Raw genomic sequence first — 21,802 nt, forward strand, 5'->3', positions numbered from 1 at the left:
AGAAGCTCATTCAATTTTTGCATGACCAGAGGATGTGGTAGAAGTTGCCCACTTGACCACATGTGCGTCAGCACAGTGGTGAGGGGGATGGATAAAATTTGGATAGACGATAAGGGGTGAGGTACCATCTTGAAATAATTTTCTGTGCCAGTTCCCAATGATTAATACATCGGGATATACTGTAAGAGTATTTGAAGGCTTGTGACCATTGCAGGTTTGTAAATGTTTGTTGTAAGTCCTCTTCCCATTTCACCATGGGTCCAATTTTGTGGAATGTGGTTTTAGAGTTCAAGGTGTTGTAAAATAAGGAGATACCCTTCTTCTTCTGATGAGGGGAGGTATAATAGCCATATAACAGTTGGGGAAGTAGTAATGTCGGCATTGGATTTTGAGTAATAAATTTAGTTATGCGAATATAGGAGTAGCGTTCAGATACCGGGAGGTTGTGAAGTTGTTGGAGTTCTGCAGAGGGTTTAGGTTTGCTGTCCTCCAGCAAGTCATCTACCCAGTGTGTGTTACAGTCTCACCACTTTTGGGTGTAAAGATAGGGTATGAGAACTTACATTGTCTCAAGGGGTATGCGCAGTTTGCGGGTATAGGTGTCTGATTTGCTATGTGTCAAGAGTGCTCGCCATGCCAAGATCGATGTTCACACCGTAATAGGGAGGTTGTTGAGTGGTAGTGGTTTCCAGTAGTCAGCTAGTAAAAGGTTTATCATGTGTCATGTTTTAGTAAGGACTGTTTCCACCTGTATCCAGCGGGTGTTTGTGTCATTGCAGAACCAAGACTTAAGATGGGTGAGTTGAGATGCTAGGTAGTAGTCTTCCAAGTGGACCATACCTATCCCTCCTGCCGATTTATGTTTGATTAGGTGAGACCACACACATCTTTGGTGCTTACCCTGCCAGATATAATTTTTAAGAAGGGCTATAAGCTTCTTCATGAAGTGAGATGGAACAGGGAGTGGCAGGGTACGAAAGATGTATAGGATCTGCGGAAGGGTCATCATCTTAAATGCCTCAAGACGGCCTATTCAAGAGAGTTCTTGGTAGGGTTTTTGCTCTAGTTCTTTCCGTAGTTTGAGTAGTAACGGGCGTAGTTAGCCTCAGCCATGGAGGATGTGGATGGGGTCAGTGTTACCCCTAGATATGGTATATTTTGGGATTCTATGTGTTTTCTAGTGTTGATGTGTACCCCCCAAGTCCAAAATTAAAGACTTTGAGAAATTAATCTTATAGTAGGAATTTCAACTAGAGGAGTGTAGTACTTGATGTAGGAATGATAATGATATGAGCCGGGTTAGTGAGTGACAAAATCACATCATCAGCAAATAGGCTGATTTTGTGAGACATACCTTGAAGTCTGAAGCCAGATATGTGGGGGTGTATACGTATCATTTCTGCCAGGGGATCCATCATCAGGTAAAGATGCTCGGTGACAGGGGGCATCCCTGACTGGTGCCGTTGGTAATGGAAAGTTTTGGAGTAGGTGCCAGATATGAATACTTGTGCTGAGGGATTAGAATACAAAGCTAAGATAGCAGACAATATCGTGCCTCTAAAGCCAAATTTCTCCAATACCAAGGACATGTACCGCTAATACACCCTATCAAATGCTACAAACAAGTCGATTCTAGAATATGATTGGTGTCTAGAAGAACTGCATGTGTAGTCCCTCTCTTCAGCGTGAAAACATTGCCAGGTGTCGTACAGGTCCTCTCTGTGCAGGAATCCCTCCAATGTAGCTGGACGGACTCTGCACCGAGAGGAGGAGTTGAGGCGAGGGTTTAGGGTTAGATTGAGATCTTCACAGATCAATAATCTACCTTCGTGGAGTTTACATATCAATTTGTAAAGCTTTCTGAGAAAACGCATCTGGTGTACATTGGGTGCATAGAGAGATACCAGAGTGAGATGTACATTATCAATAATATCTGGGTCCAGTACCGATTGCTTCAGGGAGAATGAAGTAATGTCCTTTATCGCCACTAGAATCCCCTTTTTTTTTTATCTGGTGCCGAGGCAAGGAACACGTGTGGAAAGTTCCTTTAAGTGGCAAGAAGGGGTCGTGTCCTTTTTGAAAGAGTGTTTCTTGAACAGCAAGAATGTCTGCATTATGTGACAGAGCTTCTTTCCATATCGATCTCCTTTTCCCTGGATGATTTATTCCATGGCCATTAATAGAGAGCACAGTCAGGCCCATAATCGTAGGGTAGGCAGAAGATATGAGACTGTGGGTGTGTAAGTGCAGTGAAGGCTGGGGATGAGAGTATCCAAGTAAAGAGGCAGGTAGCAAGTAGGTGAAACAAAATGGATGAAATTCCACAGAGAGATGGACGTTTTTCCAGGGGAATAGTCCATAGCTGTGGATGGTAGAATGAAGTAGGTGGTCGGTGTGCCATCAGACACGTTTGTAGCGGTTGTGGGTAACTTTTGACCATCCTAGGTTAGGGTTCGGCCTTTGTGGTGGGCCAGCTGGCATAGGCGGTTGACGAAGAATATTCTATGTTTTAAGGAGATCTAGGCCCTCCTCCAAAGTGTGGACCGATTTTGTGATGCCTTCATGGAAGATAGTCAGGCTCGCAGGGTATTTCCATTTATATTGGACGCTGTGATTGCGAAGGGCTTTAGTCACAATAAGGAGATTGTTACGTCTTTGCATAGCGAATCTGGAAAAGTCAGGAAAGATTTGAAGGGGCCTTGCCTGTTCAGGGAGATTATCTTTTTGCTTGAATGTGAGAAGGATCCTTTCTTTTACTTGGTAATAGTGTACTGTAAGTAATACATCCCTTGGTACCTCAGATGGCAGGTGTGGATATGGGCGATAGTGAAGTTGTTTGGGGTCAGCTTCTGAATCACCGCAAGAAATAATTCTCTGGCATAGTGGGGGAGTTGAGATGGTGAGACCGTTTCTGGAACCCCACGTATTTTGAGATTATTGCTTCAATAAGTTGGGACTATCGTGCTTTTATACTGTTTTTTTGATTTGCCAGTTTTGTGAAATAAGCAAACCTACGGGTCATTAGTAATATCTACACCTGTAATTTCCTGAATGTATTGTTGAACCTCCTGCCTAATCTCTATTAATAAAACACAGACCTGACCGTAGAGGTGAGGAGGATTCTCAGAAGATTCTTAGAAGGACACAAGGATCTCTACAAGGATGTCATGATGGAGAATCAGCCACCCCTAACATCACCGGGTAAGAGGAGACTTTATTGTAAAGGAGAGCAGTACGGAGGCTCCACCTAGATCCCCCATCATCTGATAAACACATAGCAATAATAAATTTAGTTCCCTCATCGCTGAAGAAGTCCCGCTCCCAGGGACGTAACGCATGCGGAGGGAGGGAGGAGTCCGTGACGTCACCCGCAGCCTAGCAGTCAGGTCGGAGGACTGAGCCGTGCTCGCTCCCAGCCGTGCTGCAATCACCTGCACCTGTCATCTTACTACAGAGGTTACCGATTGTATACATGCTCCTGATCTACTAATTTCAAGTAAGAGGCTTTTTACCTGTTTGAAAATAAAGTGTTTGAGACTTTATTACGCTATGGTGCTGCCTTCTTTTTGCTTTATATGGTGGATCATGTATTGCTGTGTGTCAAGAGGATAAGGAATCCATCTCTTGCTTAGTGGAGTCCTGGTGGTTGTACCTTGTCCTAATGCATGTTTCCAGACGCCAGTGTGTGGCTATGTACCAATGCTGTTTTTTTGCAGCTTTCAGGTTAGATGCTAGCATTACAGGTGGAGGATTATCACAGTGTGTGAGCACTCTTCGGATTAGGACATTGCGCCGTGCACTTTCTCTGGGCTGTTTTTTATATGAATGGACTTATCATCTCTTATACATTGGGACCTTCTTTTTACATTTTAGCATTAGATTTTATTCAATTTCCCATGGACTTTTCAAGATAGTTTTATGCATTTATGTATTTTGATCCTTATTGCACATGTAGCGCTGCACCATATTTTCTACTATCTGGGGAAGAGGCAAAGCTCGGGGTGACCTGGACACTCACCTCTGGAAATATTCAGCAGCTTTCCTCCCTCGTCACTACTAACATTAATTCTGTCCTCTACCCCAACACCAACTGGGCCGCCGCTCCTCACCCCCCCATCTAACACCGCTGTCCCCCATTCCTCATCCCCCATCTAACACCGCTGTTCTCTACTTCAAATCCCTCATCCAACACTGTTGTTCCCCTCTCCTCACCTCCCTTCCCACACTGTTCACCTATATTCCACAACCCCCACTGACACTGTTGTCCCACACTCCTCATTCCCTTATTCAACATTGCAGATCTCCACTCCTCACACCCCATATTTGACTCTTCTGTCCCCCATTCTTCACCCAGACTAAATGCTGCCACATTGCTTTCTCTCACTTCTCTCATGATATCACTCTAATCTCTATTAAAAAACACAGACCTGACTGGAGAGGTGAGGAGGATTCTCAGAAGATTCTTAGAAGGACACAAGGATCTCTACAAGGACGTCATGATGGAGAATCAGCCACCCCTCACATCACCGGGTAAGAGGAGACTTTATTGCAAAGGAGTGAGTAGTACGGAGGATCCACCTAGATCCCCCATCATCTGATAAACACATAGAAACAATGTATTCAGTCAGTGTGTGTGTTTCCTACAGATGAATCCAGTAATGGGAACCCACCAGAGAGATGTCCCCGTCCTCTGTATTCCCAGGATTCCACACAGGACGATCACACCATCCCTCACCATCATCAGGTAGGTGTAGATGGATGTCGAGATCATAAAAGCGATCTGACTGTATGAAAATATATTCCACTTTTAGGTATAAGGTTATTTGTGCTCACAATTTAAAGAAACCATTCCCTGCTATTTTGTTTGTTTAGAATGAAAATCTGATAGCTATAAAAGATGAGGTTAAAGAGGAAGAAGAGACGTATGTGATGGCTGATCAGCAGTTCAGAGAAGAGGTTGAGATGATGAACACAGTTAAAGAGGAGGAATCTTCTCCAGACATCAGCACAGGTGAGTGATGGCCACTGAATACAAAAACTGGGTATATGGATTGATGTTTGACGATCTGTAGATCCACTTCTACAAAGATGTCATCATGGAGAATCAGCCGCCCCTCACATCACCGGGTAAGAGGAGACTTTTTTGTAAAGGAGAGAGCAGTACGGATGCTCCACCTAGATCCCCCATCATCTGATAAACACATAGAAAAAATGTATTCAGTCAGTGTGTGTGTTCCCTACAGATGGATCCAGTAATTGGAACCCACCAGAGAGATGTCCCCGTCCTCTGTATTCCCAGGATTCCACACAAGTTAACATTAAAGAAGAGATAAAAGGTGAGGATTTTGTAATGGAGGATGCAGAGTTTCAAAAAAGTCACAGAAAGCAGTACCAGGACACCATGGAGGAGTCATCCAGTTACCGAAATCCACCAGAGAGATGTCCCCGTCTTTCGTATTCCCGGGATTCCCCACAGGAAGATCACACCATCCCTCACCATCATCAGGTAGATGAGAATGTAGGAAAATAATCCCAATCCCTAAGAGATATCATTCTTCTATTATTATTATTTTTTTTGGATTTAATATTATTTCTGCCATTTTGTTGGTTTAGGATGAAGATCTGATAAATGTACAAATTGAGGTTATAAAGGAAAAGACGTATGTGAGGGGTGATCAGCATTTTACAGAGGAGGTTGGGATGATGGATGCAGTTAAAGAGGAAGAAACTTCTCCACATATCAGCTCGGGTAATTATGCAAGAATGATTTAAAGCCTACTTAGTGATGTTTGGTTGGGTGGTATCATTGATCTGGTTAGTTGTCATAGTTTGGTGTTGTGATTGCACCCAGTTCCACCACAGATCTCTTTTAAACTTTGAAATGCTCGACCAACATACACTGCTCCAAAGAATGAAAGGAACACTTTGAAAACACATCAGATCTCAATGGGGAAAAATATCATGCTGGATATTTATACTAGTATGGATTGGTTAATGTGTTAGCATCTATACTGGTATGGACTGGGTAATGTGTTAGGATCTATACTGGTATGGACTGGGTAGTGTGTTAGGATCTACACTGGTATGGACTGGGTAATGTGTTAGGATCTATACTGGTATGGACTGGGTAATGTGTTCGCATCTATACTGGTATGGACTGGGTAATGTGTTAGGAAGGAAAGGATGCTACATAGTTTGATGGAAATTAAAATTTCATTTTCCCACAGAGGGCTGAATTCAAAGATACCCCAAAAATCAAAGTGAAAAAAATGATGCAGCAGGCGAGTCCATTTTGGTGAAATGTCATTGCAGCAACTCAGAATGGTCCTCAGTAGTGTGTACCGCCCGCACATGCTTGTATGCATGCCTGACAACTTCGGGGCATGCTCCTAATGAGACCATGGATGGTGTCTTGGGGTATTTCCTCCCAGATCTGGACCAGAGCATCACTGAGCTCCTGAACAGACTGAGGTGCAACCTGGCGGCATCGGATGGACTGAAACATAATGTGCCAGCGGTGTTCTGTTGGATTTAGGTCAGGGGAGTGTGGGGGCTATTCAATGGGATCAAGTCCTTCATCCTCCAGGAACTGGCTGCATACTCTCACCACATGAGGCCGGGCATTGCTGTGCCCGAGGAACCCAGGACCCACTGCACCAACATAGGGTCTGACAATGGGTCCAAGGATTTCATCCCAATACCTAATGGCAGTCAGGGTGCCATTGTCCAGCCTGTAGAGGTCTGTGCGTCCCTCCATGGATACGCCTCCCCAGACCATCACTGACCCACCACCCAACCGGTCATGCTGAATGATGTTACAGGCAACACAATGTTCTCCATGGCTTCTCCAAACCCTTTCACGTCTGTCACATGTGCTCAGGGTGAACCTGCTCTCATCTGTGAAAAGCACAGGGTGCCAGTGGCAGACCTGCCAATTCTGGTGTTCAATGGCAAATGCCAATCGAGCTCCACAGTGCTGGGCAGTGAGCACAGGGCCCACTAGAGAACGTCTGACCCTCAGGCCACCCTCATGAAGTCTGTTTCTGATTGTTTGGTCAGAGACATTCACACCAGTGTCCTGCTGGAGGTCATTTTGTAGGGCTCTGGCAGTACTCATCCTGTTCCTCCTTGCACAAAGGAGCAGTTACCGGTCCTGCTGATGGGTTAAGGACCTTCTATGGCCCTGTCCATCTCTCCTAGAGTAACTGCCTGTCTCCTGGAATCTCCTCCATGCTCCTGAGACTGTGCTGGGAGACACAGCAAACCTTCTGGCAATGGGACGTATTGATGTGACATCCTGGAGGAGTTGGACTGTCTGTGCAATCTCTATAGGGTCCAGGTATGGCCTCATGCTACCAATAGTGACACTGACCCTAGCCAAATCCTAAACTAGTGACAAACACTCAGAAAAGATGAGTAGGGAAAAATGTCAGTCGCCTCCACCTGTAAAACCATTCCTGTTTTGGAGTTCGTCTCATTGTTACCCATCTAGTGCACCTGTTGGTAACAACCCCCTCTGCTACTTGACTGACCAGATGAATATCCCAGGAGTTTCCCTGACCTGATGCTATACTCTGATTATAAAGTGTTGCGCAGTGTATATGAGTGTGGAAAACTCTTGGTAATGTTTCTTGTCTTCTGACAGACGGACTCTGTGGTGGGAATAGAAGGACATCGGAGGAAGATGTGACTACAGAAGATAATGACATGGCATCTTCTCCAGAAGTAAATCCCGTTCCTCATAATATACATGACAGATCTCACCATTGGAGGAGATCATTGGATATGTCTAATTCTGAGGAATCTCCTGATACTTCACATAGTCCTCTAATATCTGACAGTGCCGACGGGTGTGGGAAACCATCTCATCTCAGGGAATCTTCTTTATACCATAAAGAGGTTCATACAGGAGAGAATTCATTGTCATGTTTAGAGTGCGGGAAATGTTTTAAAAAGAAAAGATACCTTCTTCAGCACCAGAGAATACACACAGGGGAGCTTCCCTATTCATGTTCAGAGTGCGGGAAATATTTTAGTCAAAAAAGATACCTTCTTCAGCACCAGAGAATTCACACAGGGGAGCGTCCCTATTCATGTTCAGAGTGCGGGAAATGTTTTAAACAGAAAAGAAACCTTCTTAGGCACCAGAGAATACACACAGATGAGCGTCCCTATTCATGTTCAGAGTGCGGGAAATGTTTTAGTGAGAAAGGAAACCTTCTTAGGCATCAGAGAATACACACAGGTGAGCTTCCCTATTCATGTTCAGGGTGCGGGAAATGTTTTACTGAGAAAAGAAGCCTTCTTAGCCATCAGAGCATACACACAGCGGAGCGTCCCTATTCATGTTCGGAGTGCGGAAAGCGTTTTAATAAGAAACGAAACCTTCTTAGGCATCAGAGAATACACACAGGTGAGCGTCCCTATTCATGTTCAGAGTGCGGGAAATGTTTTAGTGAGAAAAGAAGCCTTCTTAGCCATCAGAGCATACACACAGGGGAGCTTCCCTATTCATGTTCAGAGTGCGGGAAGCATTTTAATGAGAAAGGAAATCTTCTTAGCCATCAGAAAATACACACAGGTGAGCGTCCCTATTCATGTTCGGAGTGCGGGAAATGTTTTAGTTACAAAGCACACCTTCATGAGCACCAGAGAGCTCACACGGGTGAGCGTCCCTATTCATGTTCAGAGTGCGGGAAATATTTTAGTCAAAAAAGATACCTTCTTCAGCACCAGAGAATTCACACAGGGGAGCGTCCCTATTCATGTTCAGAGTGCGGGAAATGTTTTAAACAGAAAAGAAACCTTCTTAGGCACCAGAGAATACACACAGATGAGCGTCCCTATTCATGTTCAGAGTGCGGAAAATGTTTTAGTGAGAAAGGAAACCTTCTTAGGCATCAGAGAATACACACAGGTGAGCTTCCTTATTCATGTTCAGAGTGCGGAAAATGTTTTAGTGAGAAAGAAAACCTTCTTAGGCATCAGAGAATACACACAGGTGAGCTTCCTTATTCATGTTCAGAGTGCGGGAAATGTTTTACTGAGAAAAGAAGCCTTCTTAGCCATCAGAGCATACACACAGGGGAGCGTCCCTATCCATGTTCGGAGTGCGGGAAGCGTTTTAATAAGAAACGAAACCTTCTTAGGCATCAGAGAATACACACAGGTGAGCGTCCCTATTCATGTTCAGAGTGCGGGAAATGTTTTAGTGAGAAAAGAAGCCTTCTTAGCCATCAGAGCATACACACAGGGGAGCTTCCCTATTCATGTTCAGAGTGCGGGAAGCATTTTAATGAGAAAGGAAATCTTCTTAGCCATCAGAAAATACACACAGGTGAGCGTCCCTATTCATGTTCGGAGTGCGGGAAATGTTTTAGTTACAAAGCACACCTTCATGAGCACCAGAGAGCTCACACGGGTGAGCGTCCCTATTCATGTTCAGAGTGCGGGAAATGTTTTAAACAGAAAAGAAACCTTCTTAGGCACCAGAGAATACACACAGATGAGCGTCCCTATTCATGTTCAGAGTGCGGAAAATGTTTTAGTGAGAAAGGAAACCTTCTTAGGCATCAGAGAATACACACAGGTGAGCTTCCTTATTCATGTTCAGAGTGCGGGAAATGTTTTACTGAGAAAAGAAGCCTTCTTAGCCATCAGAGCATACACACAGGGGAGCGTCCCTATCCATGTTCGGAGTGCGGGAAGCGTTTTAATGAGAAAGGAAACCTTCTTAGCCATCAGAGAATACACACAGATGAGCGTCCCTATTCATGTTCTGAGTGCGGGAAATGTTTTACTCATGAAGTAAGCCTTCTTACCCGTCAAAAGAATACAGACTGTTGAACGTCCCTATTCATGTGCCAGGTGCGGGAAATGTTTTAATCAGAAAAGAAACCTTAGCCATCAGAAAATGCACAGGGGTGATCTTCCCTATTCATGTTCAGAGTGCGGGAAATGTTTTAATAATAAAGGAAACCTTCTTAGCCTTTAGAGAATACACACGGGTGAGCCTCCCTGTTCATGTTCAGAGTGCGGCAAATGTTTTGCGTTCAAATGTTTACTTGTTATACACCGGAAAGTTCATACAGGCAAGCGTCTCTAATCTTGTGCAGAGTGCGGTAAATGTTTAACTAAGAAAGAACACTTAAGTACACACAGGTGAGCGCCCTTTTTAATGTTACGCGTGCGGGAAATGTTTTCCAAACAAAGGTTTATTTCTTAGAAACCAGAAAGTTCATACGGGCGAGCATCCTATTTCATGTTCAGAGTGCGGGAAATGTTTAAAAATAAAGGAAATATAATGAAACATCAGAGTGCACCCCCTGCTGGTACTATGGGAAATGGACGCTGGATTGTAACGGGTGGAACTGTTTAGTCCATAAACAAATGTGAAACCACCACAGTCCACTCGGGGTTGGTTTACACCCGCATCGCCTTTTGACCCGCTGTGGGGTTGGCAGGCAGCTGGGAGCCCTTATGTTAACCCTTTATCTTCCATTGGTGAACCTTTTTTATTGGTTGCTTCATGTTGTTGCTCCTTTTTGATTTATTGAAGTAGCCGGCTTTTTATTGGTCCAACCAATGTATGATTATTAATACATTTGACACATTTGTTAATTCTATTATAAAAGATTTAAGCTTTATTCTATTCATCTCATTTACTGTGTGGTAATCGCTTATTCTGATCTTGTACAATAAAAACTCTTTGTACAATATTCTGTGCCGAGTCTTCTTTTTTTACCAATGATTAGATGATCGGTGATTGGAATGTGATCAGTTCATAGAGAGTCATCCATTGGGGTTTTATTAGTGAGATGGAGAGTGGAGAAGGCACCACATTGACAAGCCATTGGAGGCCCTTTCTAAAGCCCTTAACTTTTTGGCAACCTGTCTATGACATTAGTCTTCCAAACTCTATCTCACTGAGCCACAGAAGAGTTCCAGGAGTTCTTCTCTGTCCCCAATTCCCAAACCAAAAGGAGACACCCACCACATCTTCAATCTTAAGGTCCTAAATGTCCTCAGCTGGGCACAGGAGTTCTGCATGTAATCCACCAGGTCATAGCCTCTCTCTTTATCAGGGAGACTTTTTTCTTTGACTGCCCCACATACATGTACTGCGGTAGGGCGGCCGTTCTGCGCAAAATCACGTACCTGTCCATCATCTGTTTTTCCGGGGCTGGGGCGTGCACACGCGCCGCCAGTGCCCAGCTCCCACTGGACACAGCAGGAGCCAATCAGCGAATCCAGCGGACACGGTGTCCGTCGGTACCCAGCAATCGTTCCTGAGAGAGGCGGAACAGTTGTCTGCCAATGTAAACAAGGCAGATCGCCGTTCTGTTAGTAGGGAAGATGGAGATCCTATGTTTCTGCTAATGGAGGAAGGAGATACTGGCGCACAGAGATTATATATATGTAGTGCGCCCCCCCACAGGGGTTGCTGAGTATGTTTGTTTCCTCTACACTCCCTTGACCCTGAGGCACCTCAAACCCGCTTGACACTATGGGTTCTGACATGATAGTTCAGAGAAACAACGACACTTGAATACATAGGTGTGCGCAGCCTAATGCATTAGGGTGTGCACAGCAAAGCTCAAACACACGTTACTAATCACTCACGATGTTCATTCAGAAAGGGAGGGGGCCAGAAAATTATATATCTACCGGCCCCCTTCCCCACTCATCCTACAACATCCCCACATCAACAGCCGGCTGGAGAGGAGGGAAGCCGGCAGCAGGGTAAGAGGGAGAGGAGCCAGGACAGTAGGGGGAATTTGTGCTGCACAGGGTGATTAGGGTGTGGCTGGGCACACCTGGCACACCCTGTGCGCACACCTATGCTTGAATATATCAGTTTACTGACTTAAAAAGGAAATGAACAGATACAGTTTCAACACAACAGGAAATATGAGTGTAAAGAACCAAAGTGACATTCTGAATCCTAAAGTCCCAGAATCACTGAGTGGCCCAAGACTCAGAATCTCATACACCAATAATGTCAGCTACAACTAGATACAGTATAACAATATCTAACTGAAGAAGTATATGAATATAATAATGATTCAATTCCTCTTATAAATGTGTGGGAGTGACAAATCAGACGTTTGTCTCTATATTAACGGTATATAAAACAGTTGGATCATCATCTGACTAACTCAGCTGCATGGATATATCTCAAGAGAATCCATATCAATCTTAAATATAACCTGAAAGAGTGCACTCTATCACCTATAGGGGGCCCCCTTTCCTATGAATTAAATGAGTCTCTTCCTGGGCATGGCCTTGCGAATCTTCGCCAGCAGTAGGAGCTCTAATCATTCCATGAATGATATTTGTAGTCCAAAGGGAAAAAGGGGTATTTGTAATCCAGGCTCTGTCTACAATGAAGTCAGTATGAACCACTGTATTTGTACAGATGAGGCCTCCCGGTTCGCCAAGTACTATGAAAGATCAGGAGTGTCAGATGGCAACCGCTCCACTACATTAAAGTCCTCTCTGTGTCTCTGCTGCGTTACAGGCCCTTTCACTGTGTCCGTGAGCTGCTGTGCTCATTACAATTAGGTATCTCTCACCCAATCCTCTGACAGTCCTCTCCGATAGTCCTCCGCACCAGGCTAGTCACCTCTCTGTAACGTCCGCCACCTCTCCAAGGTGTCTCCACTCTCGATCAGTCACTCCTCTGTGACATCCGCCACCTCTCCAAGGTGTCTCCGCACTTGGCCACAGCCTCTACTCGCTCTGCTCTCCACATCGGTTCTCCGGCACATCCACACCGCACGTGGTCCCAGAGGCAAAAGAGCGAACATCCGACTCCGCCCCTTATTTATAGACTCTCCCATAATCCCCCACGGAACTGGCAGCTCCCTCGGAGGATAGTTCCATCCGGCCCACTTTGTCTTCATCCTCCACTGGACTATATATTCCACAATCCAACACGCCACTCTTCAGGAGAACCTCAAAATAAGCAACAAACTTAAAGGAACGGTATATCAGCCTTAACTATGCTGGTGGCGATTTCTTCACTTGGCTACATCCTCCCCCCACTTGAATGTCTTTGGTCCTCAAAGATGATGGGATTCCTAAGTGGGAGACTCCATTGAGATATAAAGTACCACAAAATTAAAATTAACAGCAGTTTTGAGTGGAACTAATAGCAGCTGACAACTGGTCAATAAATGCACCTTCAAACAGCTTACTATACAAATTACTAGAAAGGTCTGAGTCACTCTCACAATAGGCCAACAAGAAATCAGTGGCCAACCTAATTGTGTCAGCGGGTGAATAAGATCATCTTCCTTGGGAATCCCAACAGAAGAAGCAGTTACTTGTGTGGGGCGTTGGGGCGTTACAGTTTGTTCTTCAGAACTCTCTCCTAGGGTATCATACGTCAGCCTCTTTGGCGGGTGTATTTCCCTTCGTAGCCTTAATGACACCCCATCTCTGGGTTCAGATTCACTTTCCAACCCTTGAGAGCTACAACTAGGTTGAGACTCCTCACACTCCTCAGAAGGGCCCATTGACTCCTCTGTGTCTTGTACAATTGAACTCCTGTCTTCCTCCTGAACCCTGCACGTGGCATCCTCCTGAACCCTGCACGTGGCATCTTCCTGAACCCTGCACGTGGCATCCTCCTGAACCCTGCGCATAGTATCTTCTTATATGTAGAATCCTCCTGCACCCTGCACGTAGCACCAGCATACAGGGGGCACACTGACCTCCAGCATACAGGGGCCACACTGACCACCAGCATACAGGGGCACACTGACCACCAGCATACAGGGGGCACACTGACCACCAGCATACAGGGGGCACACTGACCACCAGCATACAGGGGGCACACTGACCACCAGCATACAGAGGGCACACTGACCACCAGCATACAGGGGGCACACTGACCACCAGCACACAGGGGCACACTGACCGCCAGCATACAGGGGCACACTGACCGCCAGCATACAGGGGGCACACTGACCGCCAGCATACAGGGGGCACACTGACCGCCAGCATACAGGGAACACACTGACCGCCAGCATACAGGAAACACACTGACCACCAGCATACAGGGGGGACACTGACCACCAGCATACAGGGGGCACACTGACCACCAGCATACAGGGGGCACACTGACCACCAGCATACAGGGGGCACACTGACACCAGCATACAGGGGGGGACACCGACCACCAGCATACAGGGGGCACACTGACCATCAGCATACAGGGGACACACTGACCACCAGCATACAGGGGGCACACTGACCACCAGCATACAGGGCCACTGGTTATCTGTGCTCAGGGGACATAACAAATCAAGTAAAACAACTACCATGCAACTAAAAAAAAATCCCAAAAGCAATAAGAGAATCTTGTTTGCTGATTTCCTCATCTAACGTGCAACAATAAAAAAAAAACAAAAAATGCAGCACTGCCCTACACTTCATCTATAAAATTCTACAAATGGACTTATAATGGTAAAACCTATAAATGAATATCCTGTGCAAATCAACCAATGTATTACAATATAGTAGTGATGGTGTCACCCTCTCTGCAAAAGGTAAGAAATATCGCAGAGCTGCAATGTGCAAATAGTGGTGAACCCCCCCAATATATAATCATAATAAATAGTACAATTAATGTACATATTTTACATTTTATTATGATTATATATCGGGTGTTTCACCACTATTTGCACTTTGCAGCTCTGCAGTATTTCTTACCTTTTGCAGAGAGGGTGAAACCATCACTCCTACCGGATTGGATTTGAATTTAGCTGCCCCATACCCCCCCCCCCCCCTCCAAGTTTTTCCTCTATCTTATCTTCTTAACATTTGGTAGCCCTATCCCAAAAAATTCTAAAAAGTATCTTTATCTTTTTTTTTTTCTACTTCATGGATGAAATGTGAAAAATAACATATATATATCATACAATCATTCCATAAACACATCCCACATACACTGCATAGATCATTTCAAGGAAATATGCTCATAAAATAGTTTACCATTTGCCAAAAAAAAAAAAATATATATATATATATATATATATATATATGTCCCCGGATTTCATTTTAAAAATCTGGTCACCTTACAATATGGTCCACAAGGTGGTGACCTGACTTCTCTCAGATGGAACGCACAGACATGTGTTAGGATCTATACTGTTATGGACTGGGCAATGTGTTAGGATCTATACTGGTATGGACTGGGTAATGTGTTAGGAAGGAAAGGATGCCACATAGTTTGATGGAAATGAAAATTATCACCCTACAGAGGGCTGAACTCAAAGACACCCCGAAAATCAAAGTGAGAAAATGATGCAGCAGGCTAGTCTATTTTGGTGAAATGTCATTGCAGCAACTCAGAATGGTCCTCAGTTGTGTGTATGGCCTCCACGTGCTTGTATGCATGCCTGACAATGTCGGGGCATGCTCCTAATGAGACCACGGATGGTGTCCTGGGGTATTTCCTCCCTAGATCTGGACCAGAGCATCACTGAGCTCCTGAGCAGACTGAGGTGCAACCTGGCGGCATCGGATGGACTGAAACAGAATGTCCCAGAGATGTTCTATTGGATTCAGGTCAGGTGAGCGTGGGGGCCATTCAATGGTATCAATTCCTTCATCCTCCAGGAACTGGCTGCATACTCTCTCCACATAAGGCCGGGCATTGTCGTGTACCAGGCAGAACCCAGGACCCACTGCATCAGCATAGGGTTTGACAATGGGTCCAAGGATTTAATCTTAATACCTAATGGCAGTCAGGGTGCCATTGTCTAGCCTGTAGAGGTCTGTGCGTCCCTCCATAGATACGTCTCCCCAGACCATCACTGACCCACCACCCAACTGATCATTCTCAATGATGTTACAGGCAGCATAATGTTCTCCATGGGTTCTCCAGACCCTTTCACGTCTGTCACATGTGCTCAGGGTGAACCTGCTCTCATCTGTGAAAAGCACAGGGTGCCAGTGGTGGACCTGCCAATTCTGGTGTTCAATGGCAAAAGCCAATCGAGCTCCATGGTGCCGGGCAGTGAGCACAGGGCCCACTAGAGGACGTCGGGCCCTCAGGCCACCCTCATGAAGTCTGTTTCTGATTGTTTGGTCAGAGACATTCACACCAGTGGCCTGCTGGAGGTCATTTTGTAGGGCTCTGGCAGCGCTCATCCTGTTCCTCCTTGCACAAAGGAGCAGATACCGGTCCTGCTGATGAGTTAAGGACCTTCTACAGCCCTGTTCAGCTGAAACTGATTAACAACCCCCTCTGCTACTTCACTGACCAATAATTCAAAGAAAATGTGACCGCACTCAGGAGAAGTTGATGAAAGAAGTGTTTAATCCTCCGTTTGGTAATGATTAAGCGATCTGTAGAATCGTGAAACGCGTTAACCTGTCCCGTGTCTATGTGAAGCACTGTTTGTATTCTATTATACGGGGGATTAAACACTTCTTTCTTCAACTTCTCCTGAGTGCGGTCACATTTTCTTTGAATTATTGGACTATTGGATGACGGATCCGACCTGCATCGGAGCACTTTGCCTCACCTGAGCGGCTTTTTCCCCTTACCTGCATTACTTCACTGACCAGATGAATATCCCAGGAGTTTCCCTGACTTGATGCTATACTCTGATTATAAAATGTTGAGCAGTGAATATGAGTGTGGAAAACTCTTGGTAATTTTTCTTGTCTTCTGACAGACGGACTCTGTGGTGGGAATAGAAGGACATCGGAGGAAGATGTCACTACAGAAGATAATGACATGGCATCTTCTCCAGAAGTAAATCCCATTCCTCATAATATACATGACAGACCTCACCATTGGAGGAGATCATTGGATATGTCTAATTCTGAGGAATCTCCTGATACTTCACATAGTCCTCTAATATCTGACAGTGCGGACGGGTGCGGGAAACCATCTAATCTCAGGGAATCTTCTTTATACCATAAAGGGGATCATACAGGAGAGAATTCATTGTCATGTTCAGAGTGCGGGAAATGTTTTAATCATAAACTAAGCCTAAATATCCATCAGGGCATACACACAGGTGAGCGTCCCTATTCATGTTCAGAGTGCGGGAAATGTTTTAAACACAAAAGAAACCTTCTTAGCCATCAGAAAATACACACATTTAAGTGTCCCTATTCATGTTCAGAGTGCGGGAAATGTTTTAATTAGAAAGGAAACCTTCTTAGCCATCAGAGAATACACACAGGTGACCTTCCCCATTCATGTTCAGAGTGTGGGAAATGTTTTAAAGAGAAAAGAAACCTTCTTAGCCATCAGAGAATACACACGGGTGAGCGTCCCTATTCATGTTCAGAGTGCGGGAAAAGTTTTAATAATAATGGAAACCTTTTTAGCCATCAGAGAATACACACAAGTGAGCGTCCCTATTCATGTTCAGAGTGCGGGAAGTGTTTTATTTCTAAAGGAAACCTTCTTAGTCATCAGAGAATACACACAGGTGAGCGTCCCTATTCATGTTCAAAGTGCGGGAAATGTTTCAAACATAAAAGAACTCTTCTTATTCATCAGAGAATACACACAGGGGAGCATCCCTATTCATGTTCAGAGTGCGGGAAAAGTTTTAATCATAAACTAAGCCTAAATATCCATCAGGGCATACACACAGGTGAGCGTCCCTATTCATGTTCAGAGTGCGGGAAATGTTTTACTAATAAAGGAACTCTTCTTAGCCATCAGAGAATACACACAGGTGAGCGTCCCTATTCATGTTCAGAGTGCGGGAAATGTTTTACAAATAAAGGAACCCTTCTTAACCATCAGAAAATACACATGGGGGAACGTCCCTATTCATGTTCAGAGTGCGGGAAATGTTTTAATCAGAAAGGAAGCCTTCTTAGCCATCAGAGAATACACACAGGTGAGCTTCCCTATTCATGTTCAGAGTGCGGGAAATGTTTTAATCAGAAAGGAAGCCTTCTTAGCCATCAGAGAACACACACAGGTGAGCTTCACTGTTAATGTTCAGAGTGCGGGAAATGTTTTAACCCCTTAAGGACCGAGCCCATTTCTGACACATGTTATTTACAGGTTAAATAAATATTTTAGCTAGAAAATGACTTAGAACCCCCAAACATGATATATATTGTTTAGCAAAGACTCTGGAGAATAAAATTGCGGTCGTTGCAATATATTTTTGTCACGCGGTATTTGCGCAGCGGTCTTTCCAATGCCATTTTTTTTTTTTTAAATACATTTCACCGCGTTTAAAAATAAGTAAACAGTAAAGTTAGCCCAATTTTTTGTATAATGTGAAAGATGATGTCACGTCGAGTAAATAGATACCTAACATGTTCTGGTATAAAATTGCGCACACTCACGGAATGGCGACAAACTATGGTACATAAAATCTCCATAGACAACACTTTAGAAATTTATAGCGGTTACCAGTTTAGAGTTGCAGAGGAGATCTTTTTATTTCATTATTTCTCTCACTCTGGCGATCACGGCGATACCTCACATGTGTGGTTTGAACGCTGTTTTCATTTGTGGGTGCGACTTATGTATGCATTTTCGTTCATGCGCGAGCTCACGGCGACGGGGTGCTTAATTTTTTTTTATTTTTTTTCGATTTCTTTTATTAAGCTTTTTAATTTTAGCATAATTGTAAAAAAAAATAAAAAATCTGATGACTTTTATTGTTGTGAGAAGGAATGTAAACATCCCTTGTGACAGTAATAGGCAGTGACAGGTACTCTTTATGGAGGGATCTGTGGGGGGAGGGGGGGTGTGACAGCAATAGGCAGTGACAGGTTCTCTTTATGGAGGGATCGGGGGGAGGGCAGGAATGTGACAGTAATAGGCAGTGACAGGTACTCTTTATGGAGGGATCGGGGGGGGAGGGAGGGAATGTGACAGTAATAGGCAGTGACAGGTACTCTTTATGGAGGGATCGGGGGGGGGGGAGGGAGGAATGTGACAGTAATAAGCAGTGACAGGTACTCTTTATGGAGGGGGAGGGGGGGATGTGACAGTAATAGGCAGTGACAGGTACTCTTTATCAGTGGCGTAGCGTGGGTTGTCAGCACCCTGGGCAAGGCAAGTAATTTTCGCCCCCTATCCCGCGGTATTTTAGCACTCGAGTCTCTTCCACTAGATTAGTTAAAGAAAACCTTACCCCCTAAGCACATGTATTGTTTGTTATGAAAATACTGATGCAATTAAAGTAAAATGCATCTAAATACAAGTCTGAATGACCAGCGCGCCCCCTTTCAAAGTAAAATGCATCTAAATACAAGTTTGAATGACCAGCGTGCCCCCTTTCAATGCAGAGAGACCAGCGTGTCCCCTTTCAATGCAGAATGACCAGCGTGCCCCCTTTCAATGCAGAGAGACCAGCGTGCCCCCTTTCAATGCAGAGAGACCAGCGTGTCTCCTTTCAATGCAGAGAGACCAGCGTGCCCCCTTTCAATGCAGAGTGACCAGCGTGCCCCCTTTCAATGCAGAATGACCAGCGTGCCCCATTTCAATGCAGAATGACCAGTGTGCCCCCTTTCAATGCAGAGTGACCAGCGTGCCCCCTTTCAATGCAGAGAGACCAGCGTGCCCCTTTTCAATGCAGAGAGACTAGCTTGCCCCCTTTCAATGCAGAGAGACCAGCGTGCCCCCATTCAATGCAGAGAGACCAGCATGCCCCCTTTCAATGCAGAGAGACCAGTGTGCCCCCTTTCAATGCAGAGTGACCAGCGTGCCCCCTTTCAATGCAGAATGACCAGCGTGCCCCATTTCAATGCAGACTGACCACAGCGTGCCCACTTTCAATGCAGATAGACCAGCGTGCCCCCTTTAATGCAAAGAGACTTACCTGCAGCGACGGCTTCTCCTCAGTTCCCCGCGTTTCCTCGAGTCCTCCCGCCTCCTCCTTTCGCCCAATCAGGAACGGGTCTCGGACTCGCTTCCTAATTGGCCAGGAGGAGGATCCGTGTGACAATAGTGAATTTTCACTGCTCTGCGCCCCGGGTCCACCCTTTTTTGAAGCCTATTAGAGCCTCTGGCTCTAATCAGGTGATTAAATAAAAAAAAAAACCCCACTCTGTGACAGCGCCAGGCTGCTGACTCACTTGCTGCTAACTGACTGAGCAGTGAGGAGAGGCGGCATAGGCAGGGCTTGGTTTGCAAAGCCACCACACCCTACACCAATGGACAGGTGAGGCACAGTCCAGCCCCTCCCCGCCCCGACCCGCCATTTTCAGCCATAGGGCAGCCGCGCTGGACATCTCCAAGCCTAAAGATGGAGGTAGCCACAGACAGTGTGTGAACTGTGTATGTCATAGTCAGACAGACAGAGTGACACTGCAGATGCGCCCCCCCAGATGTTGCGCCCGGTGTGGCCCGCCCCCCCTGCACCCCCCACGCTACGCCACTGCTCTTTATGGAGGGATTGGGGGGGAGGGGGGATGTGACAGTAATAGGCAGTGACAGGTACTCTTTATGGAGGGATCGGGGGGGGGAATGTTACAGTAATAGGCAGTGACAGGTACTCTTTATGGGGGGGGGGGGGTGGAATGTGACAGTAATAGGCAGTGACAGGTACTCTTTACGGAGGAATCGGGGGTCTAAAAGACCCCAAACCCCTCCCCCACACTTTACTCTATTCAATATGCCAAAATATGCATTTTTGAATAGTAACAGATGTTTGAATTTGGCGCCGTCGTGACGTTGAATAACCCGGACGTGACGTCATGCAGCCACTTCCGGGTTACTACTTCGGAGACCCGAATGGAGCTGTGAAACCACCACAGTCCACTTGGGGTTGGTTTACACCCGCACCGCCCTCTGATCCGTTGTTTGGTTGGCAGGCAGCTGGGAGCCCTTATGTTAACCCTGTAAAGCCCACGCCAGTACGCCGCAACCGTATTCATCGGGGCTGTTGCGGCACAACCCCATTCAATTGAATAGCATTGCCCAATGTGACCGGGGGGTGTGAGGTTTGCAGCAGCCGCAAATTGCAGTGGCATGTGTACCGCCCCATCCAGCTGCCATTTAAGCTTAAGGGGTGGTAAAATCATGACTCAACTGTCTACCTTTACCGATCCCTCCCCACATGAGGCAACAGGCAGGAAATCATGACAATACATGGGGCAACAAGTGGGTAGTCATCATATTAAAGGGGGCAACAGATGGACAATCATGGCAATACATGAGCTTGATTTATTGAAGTAGCCGGCTTTTTTTTGGTCCAACCAATGTATGATTATTAATACGTTTGACACATTTGTTAATTCTATTATAATTCTATTATAAAAGATTTAAGCTTTATTTTATTCATATCATTTACTGTGTGGTAATCGCTTATTATGATCTTGTACAATAAAATCGCTTCATACAATATTCTGTGCCTTCTTTTTTACCAATGATTAGATGATTGGTGATTGGAATGTGATCAGTTCATAGAGAGTCGTCTATTGGGGTTTTATTAGTGAGATGGAGAGTGGAGAAGGAATCACATTGACAAGCCATCGGAGGCCCTTTCTAAAGCCCTAAACCTTTTGGCAACCTGTCTATGACATTAGTCTTCCAAACTCTATCTCACTGAACTAAGGCCAGAAGAGTTCCAGGAGTTCTACTCTGTCCACAGTTCCCAAACCAAAAGGAGACATCCACCACATCTTCAATCTTAAGGCCCTAAGGCTCCATTCACACCTGGGCGTTTTCAGCTCCAAAAACGCTCAAAAGAAACGCTTCCAAAACGCCCAACAAGTAAAACCCCATTCATTTAAATGGCCCCTGTTCACATCTGAGCGTTTTGCAAAACGCCTGTAGCTGAAAAAAGTACATGAGCTT

General features: G+C 45.3%; 3 protein-coding genes across 3 annotated transcripts in view; all 3 read left to right on the top strand.

Annotated features, from left to right (window-relative positions):
• The window catches only part of LOC309563353 (uncharacterized protein), a gene marked incomplete at its 3' end in the record, with an annotated part of 522,832 nt that extends 512,986 nt beyond the window's left edge, over window positions 1-9,846 (top strand). The window contains 1 exon segment of the mRNA XM_082267747.1: window positions 8,569-9,846. Coding sequence (XP_082123873.1) covers window positions 8,569-9,846 — 1,278 coding nt within the window.
• LOC309564355 (uncharacterized protein) overlaps window positions 1-21,802 on the top strand; it is a gene marked incomplete at its 3' end in the record, with an annotated part of 715,072 nt that overhangs the window by 667,230 nt on the left and 26,040 nt on the right.
• LOC309563357 (uncharacterized protein) lies at window positions 16,632-17,980 on the top strand (the record flags this gene model as incomplete). The annotated part of the gene is made up of 2 exons (XM_082267751.1): window positions 16,632-16,667; window positions 17,171-17,980. 2 exons carry the CDS (start codon window positions 16,632-16,634, stop codon window positions 17,978-17,980), a joined length of 846 nt encoding a protein of 281 aa, XP_082123877.1.

This window comes from Pelophylax lessonae, assembly GCF_965119305.1.
Source record: "Pelophylax lessonae genome assembly, chromosome: 9".
NCBI lineage: Eukaryota > Metazoa > Chordata > Amphibia > Anura > Ranidae > Pelophylax > Pelophylax lessonae.